We start from the raw sequence: 21,878 nt of genomic DNA on the forward strand, positions 1-21,878 counted from the left end.
GACTTCAACTGTACAGTCGTGGCCAAAAGTTTTGAGAATGACACAAATATTAATTTCCACAAAGTTTGCTGCTTTAGTGTCTTTAGATATTTTTGTCAGATCTTATTATGGAATACTGAAGTGTAATTACAAGCATTTCGTAAGTGTCAAAGGCTTTTATTGACAATTGCATGAAGTTGATGCAGAGTCAATATTTGCAGTGTTGACCCTTCTTTTTCAAGACCTCTGCAATCCGACCTGGCATGCTGTCAATTACCTTCTGGGCCACATCCTGACTGATGGCAGCCCATTCTTGCATAATCAATGCTTGGAGTTTGTCAGAATTTGTGTTTTTGTTTGTCCACCCGCCTCCTGAGGATTGACCACAAGTTCTCAATGGGATTAAGGTCTGGGGAGTTTCCTGGCCATGGACCCAAAATATCGATGTTTTGTTCCCCGAGCCAGTTATGTTGCCTTATGGCAAGGTGCTCCATCATGCTGGAAAAGGCATTGTTAGTCACCAAACTGTTCCTGGATGGTTGGGAGAAGTTGCTCTCGGAGGATGTGTTGGTACCATTCTTTATTCATGGCTGTGTTCTTAGGCAAAATTGTGAGTGAGCCCTCTCCCTTAGCTGAGAAGCAAGGCCTGAAATGCAGGGGAAATGTTTTTTGGGGATTCAGTTCATTTGCATGGCAAAGAGGGACTTTGCAATTAATTGCAATTCATCTGATCACTCTTCATAACATTCTGGAGTATATGCAAATTGCCATCATACAAACTGGAGGCAGCAGACTTTGTGAAAATTAATATTTGTGTCATTCTCAAAACTTTTGGCCACGACTGTATATTACACTAGTCTCACCCAGCAGTTTTGTCTATAAGCGAACACACACCCACAATCTGCAAAAAATAAACAATTGCTTAAGGTTACAACAAACAGGGCAGCTCATAAAGACTCATTTTATTGTTCTGGGTGATACATGTAATCAGTAACATAAAACAAAATCAAGTCTGAATATAATCAGTGCTTAAAGAGGAATTAAATGGGTACTAGTGGACACCATGGAAAATGACTACGCCAGCCAATCAGGAGGCAGAATGAGAAGGTGAGAGGTTAGCAGGCCAGGAAGCCCCCGTCCACAGGCAGGGTGACACCGTTGGTCATAGAACTCTTATCGCTGAGCAGGAACAGGATAGAGTTCACAACATCCTCCACCTCTGCAGAGAGGAACACACACACACACACACCATATAATAATAATAATAATACACACTCACACAACCATAAAGTAACACACCCCCACATCATCATGTGCCGCTTTCACATGATAAAAAGTGGGGTTGGGCAGTCTGTGTGATCAGATGTTCATGGTTAGCTGTGTTAATAAAAACAAGAACATATAATATATAGTATAGAGTGCATTCGGAAACTATTCAGACCCCTTGACATTTTCAGCATTTTGTTAAGTTACAGCCTTAATCTAAAATGGATTCAATTGTTTTRCCCCCCTCATCAAACGAACACACAATAACCCATAGTGACAAAGCAAAACCAGTTTACTTATTTTTTGGAGGGCAAAAATGTCTAAACGGAAARATAAATAAGTATTCAGACCCTTTACTCAGTACTTTGTTGAAGCCCCTTCAGCAGCAATTACAGCCTCAAGTCTTCTTGGGTATGACACTACAAGCTTGTCACACGTGTATTTGGGGAGTTTCTCCCATTCTTCTCTGCAGATCCTCTCAAGCTTTGTCAGGTTGGATGGGGAGCATTGCTGCACAGCTATTTTCACGTCTCTTCAGAGATGTTTGATTGGGTTCAAGTCTGGGCTCTGGCTGGGCCACTCAAGGACATTAAGACTTGTTCCCGAAGCCACTCCTGCATTTTCTTGGCTGGTGCTTAGGGTTGTTGTCCTGTTGGAAGGTGAACCTTTACCCCAGTCTGTGGTCCTGAACCATCTGGAGCATGTTTTCATCAAGGATCTCTCTATACTTTGCTCTGTTCATCTTTCCCTCGATCCTGACTAGTCTCCCAGTCCCTGCCACTGAAGTGTGGCTTCCGTCTGGCCACTCTACCAAGGCCTGATTGGTGGAGTGCTGCAGAGATGGGAGAATCTTCCAAAAGGACAACCATCGCCACAGAGGAACTCTGGAGCTCTGTCAGAGTGACCATCAGGTTCTTGGTCACCTCCCTGACCAAGGCTCTTCTCCCCAATTGTTCAGTTTGGCCGGGCGGCCAGCTCTAGGAAGAGTCTTGGTGGTTCCAAAATTCTTCCATTTAAGAATGATGGAGACCACTGTGTTCTTGGGGACCTTCAATGCTGCAGACATTTTTTGGTACCCTTCCCCAGATCTGTGCCTCAACACAATCCTGTCTCGGAGCTCTACGGACAATTCCTTCGACATCATGGCTTGGTTTTTGCTCTGACATGCACTGTCAGCAGTTGGACCTTATATAGACAGGTTTGTGCCTTTCTAAAACATGTCCAATCAATCAAATGTACCACAGGTGGACTCCAATCAAGTTGTAGAAACATCAAAGATGATCAATGGAAACAGGATGCATCAGAGCTCAATTTCGGGTCTCATAGCAAAGGGTCTGAATTTTTTTATTTATTTTTTTATTTCACCTTTATTTAACCAGGTAGGCAAGTTGAGAACAAGTTCTCATTTACAATTGCGACCTGGCCAAGATAAAGCAAAGCAGTTCGACTGAAGTCGAGGATTGGTAGGATGGTCAGTTTTACGAGGGTATGTTTGGCAGCATGAGCGACATCATTGATGTAAACAGAGAAAAGAGTCGGTCCAAGAATTTAACCCTGTGGCACCCCCATAGAGACTGCCAGAGGCCCGGACAACAGACCCTCCGATTTGACACACTGAACTCTATCAGAGAAGTAGTTGGTGAACCAGGCGAGGCAATCATTTGAGAAGCCAAGGCTATCGAGTCTGCCGATGAGGATGTGGTGATTAACAGAGTCGAAAGACTTGGCCAGGTCAATGAATACGGCTGCACAGTATTGTTTCTTATCGATGGCGGTTAAGATATCGTTTAGGACCTTGAGCGTGGCTGAGGTGCACCCATGACCAGCTCTGAAACCAGATTGCATAGCGGAGAAGGTATGGTGGGCTTGGCTTTCGAAGACCTTAGAAAGGCAGGGTAGGATAGATATAGGTCTGTAGCAGTTTGGGTCAAGAGTGTCCCCCCCTTTGAAGAGGGGGATGACCGCAGCTGCTTTCCAATCTTTGGGAATCTCAGATGACACGAAAGAGAGGTTGAAGAGGCTAGTAATAGGGGTGGAAACAATTTCAGCAGATCATTTTAGAAAGAAAGGGTCCAGATTATCTAGCCCGGRTGATTTGTAGGGGTCCAGATTTTGCAGCTCTTTCAGAACATCAGCTGACTGGATTTGGGAGAAGGAGAAATGGGGAAGGCTTGGGCGAGTAGCTGTGGGGGGTGCATACTTTGAATACTTATGTAAATAAGGTATTTCAGTTTTTTTCTTCTCATTTCTAAAAACCTGTTTTTGCTTTGTCATTATGGGGTATTGTATGTAGATTGATGAGGGGGAAAAACAATAATCAATTTCAGAATAAGGCTGTAACGTAACAAAATGTAGGAAAAGTCAAGGGGTCTGAATACTTTCCCAATGCACTGTATAAATAACTTATTAGTAACAAAACAACAAGTATGTGACCTGCGAATCGTCCCAGAGGGATGCGTGAGGTCATGGTCTTGGCCTTGCCAGGGTCGCTCCATGCCAGTCTCCCCATCTTAGTCATCACGACTGTGGGGTTCACACTGTTCACACGGATCTAGCAAGAAACAAGTACACCACAACAATCAATACTTATCAGTCAATAAGGCAGGTAGCCTAGCAATTAAGAGTGTTGGGCCAGTAACTAAAAGTTTGCGGGTTCAAATCCCCGAGCTGACTAGGTGAAAACTCTGTCCTTGTGCCCTTGAGCAAGGCACTAAATCCTAGTCGCTGAAGATAATCAATACATCAAATCAATACAATGCCAAGTGAAGGTCTACACACCCCTTGCAGTCTTCACATTTTTCTGCTTTAAAATTGAAAAAAATATTACATTTGATATTTTTTTCTACCGATGTACACAACAGATTTCCAAAGTGAAATAAAAAAATATAGAACATTTCTGAATTCTTTTTTATGAATAGGTCTTGGTTGCGTGTCTTCACACCCCAGAGTTAATGGTAGAATCTTATTAAAAATGTTTCACAGCTGTAATGGCTGCCATAGGTGCTTCCACCAACTTCGCAAACTCTTAGGCAGTGGCGTGTCCAGAATATTTTGAATGGGGTGGCCAAGGTGGGGAACAGACCCAGTTTAGGGGGGCCAGAACATTTTGAATGGGGTGGCCAAGGTGGGGAACAGACCCAGTTTAGGGGGGCCACAACATTTTGAATGGGGTGGCCAAGGTGGGGAACAGACCCAGTTTAGGGGGGCCATAACATTTTGAATGGGGTGGCCAAGGTGGGGAACAGACCCAGTTTAGGGGGGCCAGAACATTTTGAACGTTTATTATGAAGGTTCAATGTATTAAATGCTTCAGCTTAGGTTTGGTACATGAATCCAAACACTAACATTGATTAAAGGTCAAGGTTTTAAATAAGGGTATTAGCATACAGCAGTAAATTTACTTGAAAGTACCATCCAGAGTGCGAATTATACCATGACATTGGGGGGGGGGGGGGTCTATTTGTTCTTTTCACGCGCTTGCACAACTTTTTGGTTGTGGGCTATATAGTAAAGACGTCATTTAACTGTAAAAATGTATTACCTTTTAATGTGTCGTGAACACAACTAGTCATGTTGTTTTTATCTGATTGTCAAACAAATCACTTCAAAAAGTAGGTTATCTACGCATGTTCGTCTACTCCAAAATAAGTACAGCATCTGAGCAGTGCACTGTGCACCTGCCATTTGAATGGAAAGGGACATCTTTTACAAACACCATATGTCTAATGACAATCAGCTTACAAAGTGTTGTGTATTCATGGATGCAAAAGGAAGCCATACTTCCCCAAAAATTTTAACAATTAAAAAAATAAAAACTTTTAAAAATATATTTCTCATTCGTGTTTCATAATTTTCCTTCAATTAGCAAGAGGCTGAATCCATTTCACCAGAGAAAGCATCCGAGCGAGGCAAACAGCGCCCCTCTGTCTTAGTATCTGTAGCCCATGTATCTGATGCAGTCTGGCCAAAAATAATATGACATGTCATGCTCTTTTTAGCCAGACAGAATCATATACATGGGCTACACATATATTTTTACATTTACATTTTAGTCATTTAGCAGACGCTCTTATCCAGAGCGACTTACAGTTAGTGTATTCATCTTAAGATAGCTAGGTGGGACAACGACATACACTGAGTGTACAAAACATTAGGAACTCCTTCCATGACATAAACTGACCAGGTAAATCCAGGTGAAAGCTATGATCCCTTATTGATGTCACTTGTTAAATCCACTTCAAATCAGTGTAGATGAAGGGGAGGAGACAGGTTAAAGAAGGATTTTAAAATCTTGGGACAATTGAGACATGGATTGTGTATGTCTGCCATTCAGAGGGTGAATGGGCAAGACAAAATATTTAAGAGCCTTTGAACAGGGTATGGTAATAGGTGCCAGGAGTACCGGTTTGAATGTGTCAAGAACTGCAACGCTGTTGGGTTTTTCCACGCTCAACAGTTTCCCGTGTGTATCAAGAATGGTCCACCATCCAAAAGACATCCAGCCAACTTAATACAACTGTGATAAACATTGGAGTCAACATGGGCCAGCATCCCTGTGGAAGGCTTTCAACACCTTTTTCTGAAGGCTAAAGGGGGTGCAACTCAATATTAGGAAGGTGTTCCTAATGTTTGGTACACTCAGTGTATCTCAGTAAGTACATTTTTCCTCAATAAAGTAGCTATCAGCAAGTAAGTGCTAGTAGTGGGGAAAAGTCAAGTGTTAGTTCACAAAAGGGGGATACTCGTTGAAGAGGTAGGGCTTCAGATGTTTTTGGAAGATGGGGAGGGACTTTGCTGTCCTAGCTTCAGGGGCGATGTTTCGCTCGCTCGGATGCTTTCTCAGGTGAGATTGTCTTACTGTTGGTGCGCGTCTCGGTCAAAATTATTAATATATTCAGAGACGACCGATCAGATCTCAGAATTTCTTGGGGAAGGCCAATCAGATTTCAGGGGAGGCCGTGGCCACACTGGGCCGCCACTGCTATTAGGGCAACATATATCCATCGTTTTTGTATAAATTGCTCAAGCTCAGTAAATTTGGTTGGAGTCATTGATGGGCAGCAATATTCAAACCTTGTCTCTGATTTTCAAACAGATTTAAGTCAGGATGGAGACTGGACAATTCAGGAACACTCAACACCTATTGAAAGCCATTCTGGTGTCTTTGGCATAAAAACATTCGTAATTGTCCTGCTGAAAAATAAAACTATCCCAGGGTTAGGTATTAAGAAGACTGAGGCAGGATTTCCTCTAGCTTTTTATCTGGGCTTTGCTCCTTTCATGTTTCTTTTGATCTTGACAAACTCCACAGTCCCTGCCGGTGACAAGAATACCCATAACATGATGCCACCACAATACAATACAACTGTTGCAGACAGAAATTTAAATGTACTGGTCTGACATCAGAAGAACCATGTGTGTCTTGATGTGTGCTCTCTGCTATTGGGTCAGTCCTCCTGTAGTTACCTGATAGGGTCCAAGCTCCAGGGCCATAACCTTAGTCAGCATGTCCAGAGCACCTTTAGTGGCACCTGCACACACAGACAGTATGCATTCAAATATCAACTACATCAAGATGTAGTGAGTTAATTGATATAATCGAGCTATAGCTGAGATATGTTTTGATGGGATGTATGTGCTGCTCTGTCTGGTCCCTGTCAGTGACTTACAGTAGACGGTGTGGTCTTGGAGGGCACACTGAGACGCCTGGCTGGAGATGTTCACTATGGAGCCTCCTGTTCCTCTGGCCTTCATACCCCGAGCCACGATCTACCCACACAGAGAGACAGAGAACACACAGTGAGTATGGAGAAACCGTTAAGTTACCTATAACTATGTTACAAGGAGCCAATTCAATTTCTGACAGCCTTTTCTTACCTGAGAGACATGGAGGACAGCCTTCACGTTGATGTTAAAGGATCTGGGAATAGGAAAAATCAATACATCTTAATGGGATTTATGAGATATTCCTATTAATGTCCAGATAGAAGGCTATGTTTGGAATATTTCTGTTGTGTAACTAGCCACCTGGAGGTAASACAGTTTAAACCTGGTTTATTTAAACCATCTTATCTGGAAAGCTATTTTTAAACCATGTTTAAATAAACAGGTGTAATATGTAAACTACCGTTCAAAAGTCAATTWAAAAAATTGCCGTTCCCAGTTACAATAGTCATTTACAACATTAACAATGTCTACACTGTATTTCTGATCAATTTGATGTCATTTTAATAGACAAAAAAGTGCTTTCTTTCAAAAACAAGGACATTTCTAAGTGACTTCAAACTTTTGAATGGTAGTGTTAGGTCTAATACAAAGTCCTTCTACTGAGTCTTGAGTGACTTGTGTTTCACTTCTATGTATATGAATTACAATCACAACATGATTTAGAGCAGTGGTTCTCAACTGGTTTTGCCTCGGGACCCAAATTGGACCAGGTTGTCTCAGTTGCGACCCAATATTCGCATTGCGATACAAAATTGCCGAAATGCCACCTGGAAAGCCATTTTTAATGCTATATTGACAGTAATGCAGCAATTTATATGACAAGGGATCAACATTCCGACCATTTCCATTGACAATAATCAATTTTGCCCATACTCTCGATGAAAAATGTTAATAAGCTCACTGGTTTGAGACCACAAAAATCAACCAAATACACTAAATAGCGCTGCTAAAAGCTCTACTGAAAATACTAATTGAATTTACAAAAATTCTGACATTAAATTGTTTAAAAAAAGAAAGTAGATTCATTATCATTTCTACACACTTTCTACCTGGCTTGAGTAGTTTAGAGAATTTCTGATTTAAACGACAGCGATGAGCGATGAGAGCGTCTTTACATGTCAAACTGGTCGGGGGTGACCTCTAGGAAGGGCTGCAGCGTAGCATAGGCTGCGTTATTCACCAGCAGATCCACATTACCGCCGGCCTCCCGTAGCGCCTCCTCTGTGGCCCCCCAGTCCCCGAGGTTCACACACACCGGCCTGATGGACGGACACTGCAGGGAACAACCAGCACCAGAACCAATCACACAGAGAGAAAAGACAGCAGAGAGAATCAACCCAACGAATCACCAAAGAATCTCCCATCATCTCTCGTCACGGAGCCGAAACAATGGGACATGGAGGTGAAAAGAGCAGCAGGGAAAACTAGCTAGCCTCTAATGATATGCGTATAGGGCTAGTGGAGAGGAGAGGTCCTATAAGGGGACAATAGAGCATGCAATGGGGGGGTCAGGACCCTGAGCAGTGGAGGGGGGCTGGGCGGGGTTGTAGGGATATGAGGGTCGTAACGCAGTGGAGGCTCCTCAGAGGAGGATGGGGAGGACCATCCTACTCAGTGAATGTCTGAAAAATAGTGAAACATTTTTGGATAAAACTATACTAAATATATTCATGTCACCAAATAACTAATTAAAACACACGGTTTTGCAATGAAGTTCTACAGGTCTACAGTAGCCTCAACAGCACCATGGTGTAGCCGGAGGACAGCTATTTTCCGTCCTCCTCTGGGTACATTGACTTAAATACAAAACCTAGGAGGCTCATGGTTCTCACCTTCTATAGACTTACAGTTGTGGCCAAAAGTTTTGAAAATGACACAAATATTTATTTTCACAAAGTCTGCTGCCTCCAGATTGTATGATGGCAATTTGCATATACTCCAGAATGTTATGAAGAGTGATCAGATGAATTGCAATTAATTGCAAAGTCCCWCTTTGCCATGCAAATGAACTGAATCCCCCAAAAACATTTCCACTGCATTTCAGCCCTGCCACAAAAGGACCAGCTGACATCATGTCAGTGATTCTCTTGTTAACACAGGTGTGAGTGTTGACGAGGACAAGGCTGGAGATCCCTCTGTCATTCTGATTGAGTTTGAATAACAGACTGGAAGCTTCAAAAGGAGGGTGGTGCTTGGAATCATTGTTCTATGTCAACCATGGTCATCAACATGTGCCGTCATCATTGCTTTGCACAAAAAGGGCTTCACAGGCTAGGATATTGATGCCAGTGAGATTACACCTAAATCAAACATTTATCGGATCATCAAGAACTTCAAGGAGAGCGGTTCAATTGTTGTGAAGAAAGCTTCAGGTCGCCCAAGAAAGTCCAGCAAGCGCAAGGACCGTCTCCTAAAGTTGATTCAGCTGCGGGATCGGGGCACCACCAGTACAGAGCTTGCTCAGGAATGGCAGCAGGCAGGTGTGAGTGCATCTGGACGCACAGTGAGGTGAAGACTTTGAGGATGGCCTGGTGTCAAGAAGGGCAGCAAAGAAGCCACTTCTCTCCAGGAAAAACATCAGGGACAGACTGATATTCTGCAAAAGGTACAGGGATTGGACTGCTGAGGACTGAGGTAAAGTAATTTCCTCTGATGAATCCCCTTTCCGATTGTTTGGGGCATCCGGAAAAAAGCTTGTCCGGAGAAGATAAGGTGAGTGCTACCATCAGTCCTGTGTCATACCAACAGTAAAGCATCCTGAGACTAGAGGTCGACCGATTAATCGGAATGGCCGATTAATTAGGGCCGATTTCAAGTTTTCATAACAATTGGAAATCGGTAATTTTGGACGCCGATTAAAAAAAAAAAAAAAGTATATATATATTTAAATGTACACCTTTATTTAACTAGGCAAGTCAGTTAAGAACACATTCCTATTTTCAATGACGGCCTAGGAACGGTGGGTTAACTGCCTTGTTCAGGGGCAGAACGACAGATTATTACCTTGTCAGCTCAGGGATTCAATCTTGCAACCTTACGGTTAACTAGTCCAACGCTCTAACCACCTGCCTCACGAGGAGCCRGCCTGTTACGTGAATGCAGTAAGAAGCCAATGTAATTTGCTAGCTAGCATTAAACGTATCTTATAAAAAACAATCAATCAAAATCACAAGTTATAACTACACATGGTTGATGATATTACTAGTTTATCTAGTCCTGCTTGCATATAATCGATGCAGTGCGCATTCGCGAAAAAGGACTGTCGTTGCTCCACTTTCGTGCGTTTTGCCAGCAGCTCTGCTGTTTATGAATTCAAGCCTATCAACTCCCGAGATTAGGCTGGTGTAACCGATGTGAAATGGCTAGCTAGTTAGCGGGGTGCGTGCTAATAGCGTTTCAAACGTCACTCGCTCAGACTTGGAGTAGTTGTTCCCCTTGCTCTGCATGGGTAACGCTGCTTCGAGGGTGGCTGTTGTCGATGTGTTCCTGGTTCGAGCCCAGGTAGGAGCGAGGAGAGAGACGGAAGCTATACTGTTACACTGGCAATACTAAAGTGCCTATAAGAACATCCAATAGTCAAAGGTATATGAAATACAAATGGTATAGAGAAATAGTCCTATAATTCCGATAATAACTACAACCGAAAWCTTCTTACCTGGGAATATTGAAGACTCATGTTAAAAGGAATCACCATATGTTCTCATGTTCTGAGTAAGGAACTTAAACGTTAGCTTTCTTACATAGCACATATTGCACTTTTAATTTCTTCTCCAACACTTTGTTTTTGCATTATTTAAACCAAATTGAACATGTTTCATTATTTATTTGAGGCTAAATTGATTTTATTGATGTATTATATTAAGTTAAAATAAGTGTTCTTTCAGTATTGTTGTAATTGTCATTATTACAAATTTTAAAAAATATATATTTTTTAAATCGGCCGATTAATCGGTATCGGCTTTTTTGGTCCTCCAATAATCGGTATCGGCGCTGAAAAATCATAATCGGTCGACCTCTACCTGAGACCATTCATGTGTGGGGTTGCTTCTCAGCCAAGGGAGTGGGCTCACTCACAATTTTGCCTAAGAACACAGCCATGAATAAAGAATGGTACCAACCAACACATCCTCCGAGAGCAACTTCTCCCAACCATCCAGGAACAGTTTGGTGACTAACAATGCCTTTTCCAGCATGATGGAGCACCTTGCCATAAGGCAAAAGTGATAACTGGCTCGGGGAACAAAACATCGATATTTTGGGTCCATGGCCAGGAAACTCCCCAGACCTTAATCCCATTGAGAAGTTGTGGTCAATCCTCAAGAGGCGGGGGGACAAACAAAAACACACAAATTCTGACAAACTCCAAGCATTGATTATGCAAGAATGGGCTGCCATCAGTCAGGATGTGGCTCAGAAGTTAATTGACAGCATGCCAGGGCGGATTGCAGAGGTCTTGAAAAAGAAGGGTCAACACTGCAAATATTGACTCTTTGCATCAACTTCATGTAATTGTCAATAAAAAAAATTGACACTTACGAAATGCTTGTAATTATACTTCAGTAGTAACATAGTAACATCTGATAAAAATATCTAAAGACACTGAAGCAGCAAACTTTGTGGAAATTAATATTTGTGTCATTCAAAACTTTTGGCCACGACTGTACACATAATTATGACGGCTTCCGGAGGACATCCTGCAACCTATCAGAGCTCTAGCAGCATGAACTGACATGTTGTCCATCCAATCAAAAGGATTAGAGGATGAATCTAGTACAGAAAGCATACGCTACAGCTAGCTAGCACTGCAGTGCATAAAATGTGGTGACTAGTTGACTCAAAGAGAGAGAAAGACAATAGTTGAACAAATTCATTTCTTCAAAATTAAGGAGAAGCTGTAGAGAGAGAGCTAGTTATATTTTGTTAGATTTATTTTCAATATAACTTACTTAGCTCGCTAATGCAGCTAGATCATTTAGCCTACTCAAACAGAGAGGAATGCTATTTATGTTAGCTAACTGGCTTTTATTATTATTTTTTGTTATTTATTTAACTGAAAACTCCAACACTAAGTTAAGGCTATCCTTAGCTAAGGCTATCCAACACTGGACCTCTTCCAAGTCAAGGTCTGCTAGACGCAGGCAAGAGTGTGCAAGGCGTTCCTGGGCATGTCACTCATTGTCTGTTACCTTGATTACTCCAATTGGACTTTTGACATGTGCACCTACCTACATTATAAACTATAACTKGTAGGCTAGATTGTAGCAACCTCATGATGGGTATAGGGAAAATTGAGTATCACATATTAGACTAAACCTATCGATGTTACATTGAGCTGGGTGAATGAAATATGAATGACAGTCATCCAATATGCTGTAATAGAAATAAGGCCATGCTCATAAAATTTAAAATAAAAGACGTCCTCCCCAATCTTAAACGGCACCGACCCCCACTGTTGTAGGGGTATGGGGAGGGGGGGGGGTGTATATGGGTTGCGGGGGTTACCTCCAGCAGAAGGCTGTCCAGGTCAGCCCGCGTACGTGTGACTGCCACGACCTCTGCCCCGCAGCGCGCCAGAGCAAGCGCCGTGGCCCGGCCGATGCCTGTGTGAAAATATCCATAAACACAATGACCATTATTCACTGGAGATCTCAGTGTGACGGCCGACCTGACACACACATTTCGACCGTGTTTAGGTTCTTCGGTCACCCACAATCATGACAGTGGTGCTTTCAGGACCCATTGGATGTTGCTTAGTTTGAGCTCAAAACTACATAGACACGTTTGATTTACTTGTTGTACGTGCATTTGGTTGTGTTTTCGCAGCAAACCAGACGTTGACACTATCTTTAAATATGGTGGTAGTTTTCTTACCTTTTCCTGCCCCCGTGACTATGGCCCGCTTGCCTGCGAAAGAGATTTCCATGGCTCTTCAGACCTTCGCTGCGAAGTTATGGGACAAGTAAATGTTGCACAATATGGAGAGCAAAGGGTGAGGTACAATGCAACATAATATATAATCCCCATGCGATAAGGGCGAAATCGATACTACATGCCCTCCTCACTTTCAAATATTGAAAAATGTCGCGTTAAAATAAATATTCTTCATTCTAATCGTTATATGAACAGTGCAATATATATATTGAGCTCTATAAAGTAATTTACTTACCCAGTTGTCACTAGTTACGACAGCCGCAAAGTCATAAACCCCGCCTATTTCTACAATGTATTTTCTTAAAACGTGATTTTAAACATAACCATAACCCTAACCACACTGCTAAATTTATGTCTAACCTTAAATTAAAACCATAAAGCAAATTTTTATTCTCATGAATTTTAGCGGAAACGGATGTGGTGTATGAAGAGTGCACCTCGAATTTCAGACCTCTCCACTTGCAAGAAACAAAGTTGCACAAAAAGTTAATGGATAAAAAAGTTACTGTTCCTAGTTGACCCCTAGAAGCAACGGGTACATAGGCAACTTAATATTCAGTCTTGCATCAGAACAGAGTATTAAACAACCAACATCAAATTCACTGTAGATTAATATTTACAATCCATTTCATTATATGTATGTTTTCATGTGTATTTAGAGATATACTTTCATTTTATAAAATATAATCTCAGTAAACCATACTGTACAGGCCAAAGTCAATAAAACTTCAGATTTTAGTCAAAGGGCAGCCTTTTTACTCTATCAAATGATCTAGTTAGCCACACTACATGATAGTGATGCATGTACCATATACAGTGGTGAAAAAGTATGTGCCCCCCTTTCTGATTTTCTCTATTTTTGCATATTTTTGATACTGAATGTTATCAGATCTTCAACCAAAACCTAATAGTAGGTAAAGGTTTACAAATAACAAACAAAATGTATACTTAGTTTATTTATTTAATTAACACATTTATGCAACACCCAATTCCCCTGTGTGAAAAAGTAATTCCCTCTTACACTAAATAACTGGTTGTGTCACCTTTAGCTGCAATGACTGCAACCAAATGCTTCCTGTAGTTGTTGATCAGTCTCGCACATCGCTGTGGAGGAATTTTGGTCCACTCTTGCATGCAGAGCTGCTTTAACTCAGGAACATTTGTGGGTTTTCAAGCATGAACTGCTCATTTCAAGTCCTGCCACAAAACGTCTCAATTGGAATTAGGTCTGGACTTTGGCTAGGCCATTCCAAAACTTCAAATGTGTTGCTTTTTTAACAATTTTCATGTTAACTTGATTGTTGGTTTTGGGTCACAGTCTTGCTGCATGACCCAGCTACGCTTCAGCTTCAGCTCACAGACAGATGGCCTGACATTCTCCTGTAGAATTATCTGATACAGATCATAATTCATGGTTCTTTCTATTAGGGCAAGTCGTACAGGTCCTGAGGCAGCAGAGCATCCCCAAACCATCACACTACCACCACCATGCTTGACCGTTGGTGTGAGGTTCTTACTGTGGAAAGTAGTGTTTGGTTTTCGCCAGACATAATGGGACCCATATCGTCCAAAAAGTTGACTCCAGTTTGCCAAAAAAACACCTGGATGATCATCAAGACTATTGGAAGAATGTTCCATGGACAGATGAGTCAAAAGTAAAACTTTTTGGACGACATGGGCCCCATTATACCTGGCGAAAACCAAACACTGCATTCCACAGTAAGAACCTCGCTTGTGAGCTGAAGCGGACGCGCAGCTGGGTCATGCAGCAAGACAATGATCCAAAACACAATCTACATGAAAATGGTTAAAAGCAACACATTTGAAGTTTTGGAATGGCCTAGTCAAAGTCCAGACCTAATCCCAATTGCGATGTTGTGGCAGGACTTSAAATGAGCAGTTCATGCTTGAAAACCCACAAATGTCGCTGAGTTAAAGCAGTTCTGCCAACATTCCTCCACAGCGATGTGCTAAACTAATCAACAACTACAGGAAGCATTTGGTTGCAGTCATTGCAGCTAAAGGTGACACAACCAGTTAGCACGTAAGGAGGCAATTACTTTTCACACAGGGGAATTGGGTGTTGCATAACTTTGTTAGTTAAATCAATAAAATAAATACATTTTGTTTGTTATTTGTAAACTCAGGTTTCCTTTATCTAATATTAGTTTTTGGTTGAAGATCTGATAACATTCAGTATAAAAAAATATGCAAAAATAGAGAAAATCAGACAGGGGCAAATACTTTTTCACAGCACTATGTCATTTACAATTTTCAGTCTCTTCAAGACAGGCAGTGGAATCATGCACTAGCAGCAATTCAATGACTGTTGTTGTTCTGGTTCTGTGACATATCCCTCCTTGATCATACCCCCTCCATCTCTCAGAGTAGGAGTGCTGATCTAGGATCAGGTACCCACCAGTCTGTATAGCACTCCTACTCGGACATMGTTTATTAAATACGGCCATGAGAATTTGTCTCACTGAGTTAACACATTCTCCAATTGAGTTTCAGTCAGAGAGAGAAATTACCCCAGTGCATAAAGCAATTATCCCAGAGTTATCTTCCCTCTCTGCTGGAAATGGGGTTGGATTGATGGCAGCCCACGATAGGGTAAATGGGAGAGTGAGGTAATCAGGCATAAATCTAATGCGAGCTGGGTTATTATGTTCCAATGAAACAAACATTTCATAGGCCTCCATGCATTAGCTCAGCGTTTCCCAACTCCAGCCCTCGAGTACCCCAAACACCACACATTTTTTGTTGTAGCCCTTGCCAAACACACCTGATTTAACTCATCGAGGGCTTGATGATTAGTTGACAAGTTGATTCAGATGTGCTTGTCCAGGGCAAACATTTGAATGTGTACTGTTGTGGCTGCACTGCAGTTGGGAATCACAGCATTAGCTCACTGACAAACTTCATGGGCCAAGCACATTGTTCCAAAGGGTGGGAGAATCAAGCCGATTATGTTAACTCAAACATTTCAAACCTATCTGCCCCTTATTTACTGTAATAAGAATAGTAAATGTGCCAACATGAAATCCCATTTTATTGGTTGAGTACACGTACTTTGCAGATGTTATTGCAGGTGCAGCGAAATGCTTATGTTTCTAGCTCCAACAGTACAGTAATACCAAACAATACAAAACAATAAACACAAATCCCAAAAAATWAATATCAGAACAAGCAATGTCAGAGTCTGGAATATAAATATACAGTATGTGTATATGATGGTGTGTGTAGACAGTATATGAATAGAAAGGTGTGTACAGCAGTAGTTATATAGGATGAGCCTTGACTAGAATGCAATTAAGTAATAAGGCCCGAGGGGGTGTGGTATATGGCTAATTTACCACGGCTAAGGGCTGTTCTTATGCACAACGCAACGAGGAGTGCCTGGATACAGACTTTAGCCGTGGTATATTGGCCATATACCACAAACCCCAGAGGTGCCTTCTTGATATTATAAACGGGTTACCAACATAATTAGAACAGTACAAATAAATGTTTTGTCATACTCGTGGTATACGGTCTGATATACCACGGCTTTCAGGCAATCGGCACTCAGGACTCGATCCACCCTGTGTATAATATAGTATATACTTTCGGAAAGTATTTAGACCCCTTGACTTAAAAAATTATTATGTTACAGCCTTATTCTAAAATTGATTACAAAAAMAATCCTCATCAATCAACACACAATACCCTATAATGACAAATCAAAAACAATTTTTGACATTTTTGCTCATTTATAAAAATCTACTTTATATAAGAATTCAGACTCTTTACTCAGTACTTTGTTGAAGCATCTTTGGCAGCAATTACAGCCTTGAGTCTTCTTGGATATGATGCTACAAGCTTGGCACATCTGCATTTGGGGAGTTTCCCTGCAGATCCTCTCAAGCTCTGTCAGGTTGGATGGGGAGCGTCGCTGCACAGCTATTTTTGATCAGGTTCAAGTCCGGGCTCTGGCTGGGCCACTCAAGGACATTGTCCCGAAGCCACTCCTGCGTTGTCTTGGCTGTGTGCTTAGGGTCGTTGTTCTGTTGGAAGGTGAACCTTCGCCCCCCAGTCAGATGTCCTAAGCGCTCTGGTGCCTGGTTTCCTCCAGACGTGACGCTTGGCGAAGTTATCAACACGTTGATTGTAGTTCTCGCTTAGGAAAAACACTAGACTCCTGATACTCGCCGTTTCGAGACACCTACAAGGCCCTCCCTTCTGCAAACCAGATCACAAATAAATTTTTCTCCTCCCTTCCTATAGGCCTAAGGTCTATTCAACGCTGGTCTGACCAATCGGAATCCATGCTTCAAGATTGTTTTGATCACGCGGATTGGGATATGTTCTGGGTAGCTTCTGAAAATAACATTGACGTTTACACAGACATGGTGACTGAGTTCATCAGGAAGGGTATAGGGGATGTTGTTCCCACGGTGACTATTAAAACCTACTCAAACCAGAAACCGTGGATAGAAGGCAGCATTCTCGCAAAACTGAAAACGCGAACCACCGCATTTAACCATGGCAAGGTAACTGAGAATATGGTTGAATACCAACAGTGTAGTTATTCCCTCCGTAAGGCAATCAAGGCCTCACAAGGGTGCGTGCTCAGCCCCCTCCTGTACTCTCTGTTCACCCATGACTGCGTGGCAATGCATGCCTCCAACTCAATCATCACGTTTGCAGACGACACAACAGTTGTAGGCCTGATTAGCAACAATGACGAGACAGCCTACAGGGAGGAGGTGAGGTCCCTGGCGGAATGGTCCCTCAACGTCAACAAAATGAAGGAGCTGATCGTGGACTTCAGGAAACAGCAGAGGGAGCATGCCCCTATCCACATATACGGAACCGCAGTGGAGAAGGTGGAAAGCTTCAAGTTTCTTGGCATACACATCACAGACAGTGTGGCGAAGAAGGCGCAACAGCGCCTCTTCAAACTCAGGAGGCTGAAGAAGGTATTTAGCTTGTCCAGGAGCAAGGCGTCGGTGTCAGGCTTTCCCTTTATAATCCGTGATTGTCTGGAGTCCCTGTCACATACGTCTGACCTGTTGGAATTGCGACTCCACTTTGTCTCTGTACTGTCGTTTTGCCTGTTTGATTGCCTTACGGAGGGCATTGCTAATCTGTTTGTACACGTCAGAGGCAGCTGGTGGGAGGAGCTATAGGTGTTTGGTTTGGATGAGTTCTATTCGTCACAGTGGGAACAACATCCTCTATGCACTCCTGATGAACAGTCACGAGTCAGTGTATACGTCAATACCATTCTCAGATTCCAATTTGTCAGACCAACGTTGAACCGTCCTTACCACGGTTACTTCCTGTTTAAGTTTCTGCCTATAGGAGGGAAGAAGCATCATTCGCAGGAGAAAGAGACAGAGATATCGAGGATGAAGGTCGGTGTGCCTTGTAAGTATCCGGCGGCGAGTGGGTAATTTGCCTTTACCATCGGTCCTATTAGCCAATGTACAATTATTGCATAATAAAATAAACGAACTACAAGCACGTATATCCTACCAACGGGACATTCAAAACTAATATCTTATGTTTCACCGAGTCGTGGCTAAACGACGACATGAATAACAAACAGCTGACGGGTTATACACTGTATCGGCAGGATAGAACAGTAGCCTCTGGTAAGACAAGGGGTGACGGTCTGTGTATATTTGTAAACAACAGCTGGTGCACGATATCTAAGGAAGTCTTGAGGATTTGCTCACCTGAGGTAGAGTATCTCATGATAAGCTGTAGACCACACTATTTACCAAGAGAGCTTTCATCTATAGAATTCGTAGCTGTCTATTTACCACCACAAACCGATGCTGGCACTAAGTACCGCACTCAATGTGCTGTACACGGCCATAAGCACACAGGAAAACGCTCATCCAGAGGCGGCGCTCCTAGTGGCTGGGGACTTTAATGCAGGGAAACTTAAATCCGTTTTACCTCATTTCTACCAGCATGTTAAATGTGCAACCAGAGGGAAAAAAACTCTACACCACCTTTACTCCACACACAGAGACACATACAAAGCTCTCCCTCGCCCTCCATTTGGCAAATCTGACCATAATTATATCCTCCTGATTCCTGCTTTCAAGCAAAAACTAAAGCAGGAAGCACCAGTGACTTGGTCAATAAAAAAGGGGTCAGATGAAGCAGATGCTAAGCTACAGGACTGTTTTGCTAGCACAGACTGGAATATGTTCTGMGATTCTTCCGATGGCATTGAGGAGTACACCACATCAGTCACTTGCTTCATCAATAAGTGCATCGATGACGTCGTCCCCACAGTGACTGCACGTACATACCCCAACCAGAAGCCATGGATTACAGGCAACATRCACACTGAGCTAAAAGGGTAGAGCTGCTGCTTTCAAGGTGCGGGACTCTAACCCGGAAGCTTATAAGAAATCCCGCTATGCCCTCCGACAAACCATCAAACAGGCAAAGCGTCATTACAGGACTAAGTTCGAATCGTACTACACCGGCTCCGATGCTRGTCGGATGTGGCAGGGCTTGCAAACTATTACAGACTACAAAGGGAAGCACAGTCGCGAGCTGCGCAGTGACACAAGCCTACCAGACAAGCTAAATTACTTCTATGCTCGCTTTGAGGCAAGTAACACTGAAACATGCATGAGAGCATCAGCTGTTCCGGACAACTGTGTGATCACGCTCTCCGTAGCCGATGTGAGTAAGACTTTTAAACAGGTCAACATTCACAAGGCCGCAGGGCCAGACGGATTACCAGGACGTGTACGAGGATGAGCTTACCAACTGGCAAMTGTCTTCACTGACATTTTCAACCTCTCCCTGTCTGAGTCTGTAATATCAACATGTTTCAAGCAGACCACCATAGTCCCTGTGCCCAAGAACACTAAGGTAACCTGCCTAAATGACTACTGACCAATAGCACTCACGTCTGTAGCTATGAAGTGCTTTGAAAGGCTGGTCATGGCCCACATCAACATCATTATCCCAGAAACTCTAGACCCACTCCAATTTCCATACCACCCTTCCTTGGTGTCCACATCACCAACAAACTATCATGGTCCATGCACACCAAGACAGTCGTGAAGAGAGCACGACAAAACCTATTCCGCCTCATGAGACTGAAAAGATTTGGCATGGGTCCTCAGATCCTCAAAAGGTTCTACAACTGCACCATCGAGGGCATCCTGACTGGTTGCATCACTGCCTGGTATGGCAGTGCTCGGCCTCTGACCGCAAGGCACTACAGAGGGTAGTGGTTACAGCCCAGTACATCACTGGGGCCAAGCTTCATGCCAGGCGGTGTCAAGAGGAAAGTCCTAAAAATTGGCAAAGACTCCAGCCACCCTAGTCAGAGACTGTCCTCTCTGCTACCGCACTGCAAGCGGTACCGGAGCGCCAGGTCTAGGTCCAAAAGGCTTCTCAACAGCTTCTACCCCAATCCATGACTCCTGAACAGCTAGTCAAATGGCAAGCCAGATTATTTGCTTTGCCCCCCCCCCCCCTCTTTTACACTGCTGCTATTCTCTGTTTGTCTATGCATAGTCACTTTATAAATCTACCTACATGTACATATTACTTCAATTACCTCAACTAACCGGTACCCCCTGTATATAGCCTCGCTATTGTTATTTACTGCTGCTCTTTAATTATTTGTTACTTTTATTTCTTATTTTTTAATTATCAAGCATTTTTCTTAAAACTGCATTGTTGGTTAACCGCTTGTAAGTAAGCATTTCACTGTAAGGTTGTATTTGGCACATGTGACAAATAAAATGTGATAATCATGAAACATAGACCTCCACCTTTATTTATCTAGGAGATTTCTTTCTTCCTGTCCACGCAATGGATGGAGAACCCTGCTGGCTGAATGGATGGTGACAGTATATCCGGAGAGAGCCATGATTCCATGAAACAGAGTATGTTACTGTTCCTGATGTCTCTCTGGACGGAGATCCTCGCCCTGAGCTCATATATTTTATTGTCCAGGGACTGAATGCTAGTGAAGTGGTGGATGGTATGCATGCCTCCTGAGTCCGACTAAAAGCCCACTTCTTATTCCTCTTCTCTGGCGACGTTGTCTTACGGCAGACCCTGGAATTAATGGAATTGGCTCGGGAAATTCAAACAAAGGAACCAATTCAGGGAAGTTGAATTGCTGGTCGAAATGCTGGTGAGTGACCGCCGATCTAAAATCCCAAAGTTATTTCCGGCTGTAGGTAATAATGCAAAAAACTTTGAGCAAATATTGTAAGAAATTACACACAAAAATACTGCAAAGGTGGCTAGAAGCTAGAAACAGCGTGACAGTGTATTTCGGCGCCATTAACATTGTTCCACTGTCCTCCTGTACATCACTGTGTTGGTAATTGAGTCTTAATAATTATAATGATAAAAAACAATGAATCTGTAAAACAAAGGGCAGTGAGGAGTGTTTGGTAATGCTGCAAAACATGCTTTATTCAACAGAAAACAAAATAATACATCAATGGTGAAACGGAGGACAAGAGAAGATGAGAGGAAAAATATCACATCCTGACTCGAGTCTGAGTCAGACTCCTCTCTCTCTCAGCCACTGACCTGCAGTGGGAAAMACAGATTCTGTATTTGGATTATAGTGTTTTCGTGCAAAAAGGAATGTGAGATATCAGTAAAACACACCTACTTCCAGCTCAAGCTCACACATTACAACAAGTCAACAACACTAATGTAACTTTTAATACACAGAGATATTAAACACAGGAATTGAGATGAGTGCAAAATGTGTAGTCTTTTTGACAGAGAAATAACATGTATTGGGGGAAACGCAACAAAGGGTTCTAATGAATGATCTTTAAGATAATGTGCTCACCTTCAGAGGAGTCTGTTTTGGTTACTGCAGGGCTGTGTGTATGTGTGGTGCACACTTGTTTTCATTCCTACCGTCACACATACAATCCCTTTCATTCCTTCAATTCATTTTTCATGATGTGCTCTTAAGC

The 21,878-nt window shown here is 42.5% G+C and overlaps 1 protein-coding gene across 1 annotated transcript; it reads right to left on the minus strand.

The window, feature by feature from the left end:
* Positions 1-926: 926 nt before the first annotated feature.
* On the minus strand, positions 927-13,299 carry dcxr (dicarbonyl/L-xylulose reductase). Its single transcript, XM_024146188.2, has 9 exons — positions 13,139-13,299; positions 12,844-12,912; positions 12,475-12,572; positions 8,088-8,245; positions 7,123-7,165; positions 6,915-7,014; positions 6,712-6,776; positions 3,679-3,796; positions 927-1,198 (listed from the first exon to the last, which is right to left on the minus strand). The coding sequence occupies exons 2-9, from the start codon at positions 12,893-12,895 to the stop codon at positions 1,095-1,097; spliced, it is 738 nt and encodes a 245-aa protein (XP_024001956.1). The 5' UTR covers positions 12,896-12,912; positions 13,139-13,299; the 3' UTR covers positions 927-1,094.
* Positions 13,300-21,878: the final 8,579 nt, after the last annotated feature.

Source organism: Salvelinus sp. IW2-2015, unplaced genomic scaffold (genome assembly GCF_002910315.2).
Source record: "Salvelinus sp. IW2-2015 unplaced genomic scaffold, ASM291031v2 Un_scaffold16323, whole genome shotgun sequence".
Classification (NCBI taxonomy): domain Eukaryota; kingdom Metazoa; phylum Chordata; class Actinopteri; order Salmoniformes; family Salmonidae; genus Salvelinus; species Salvelinus sp. IW2-2015.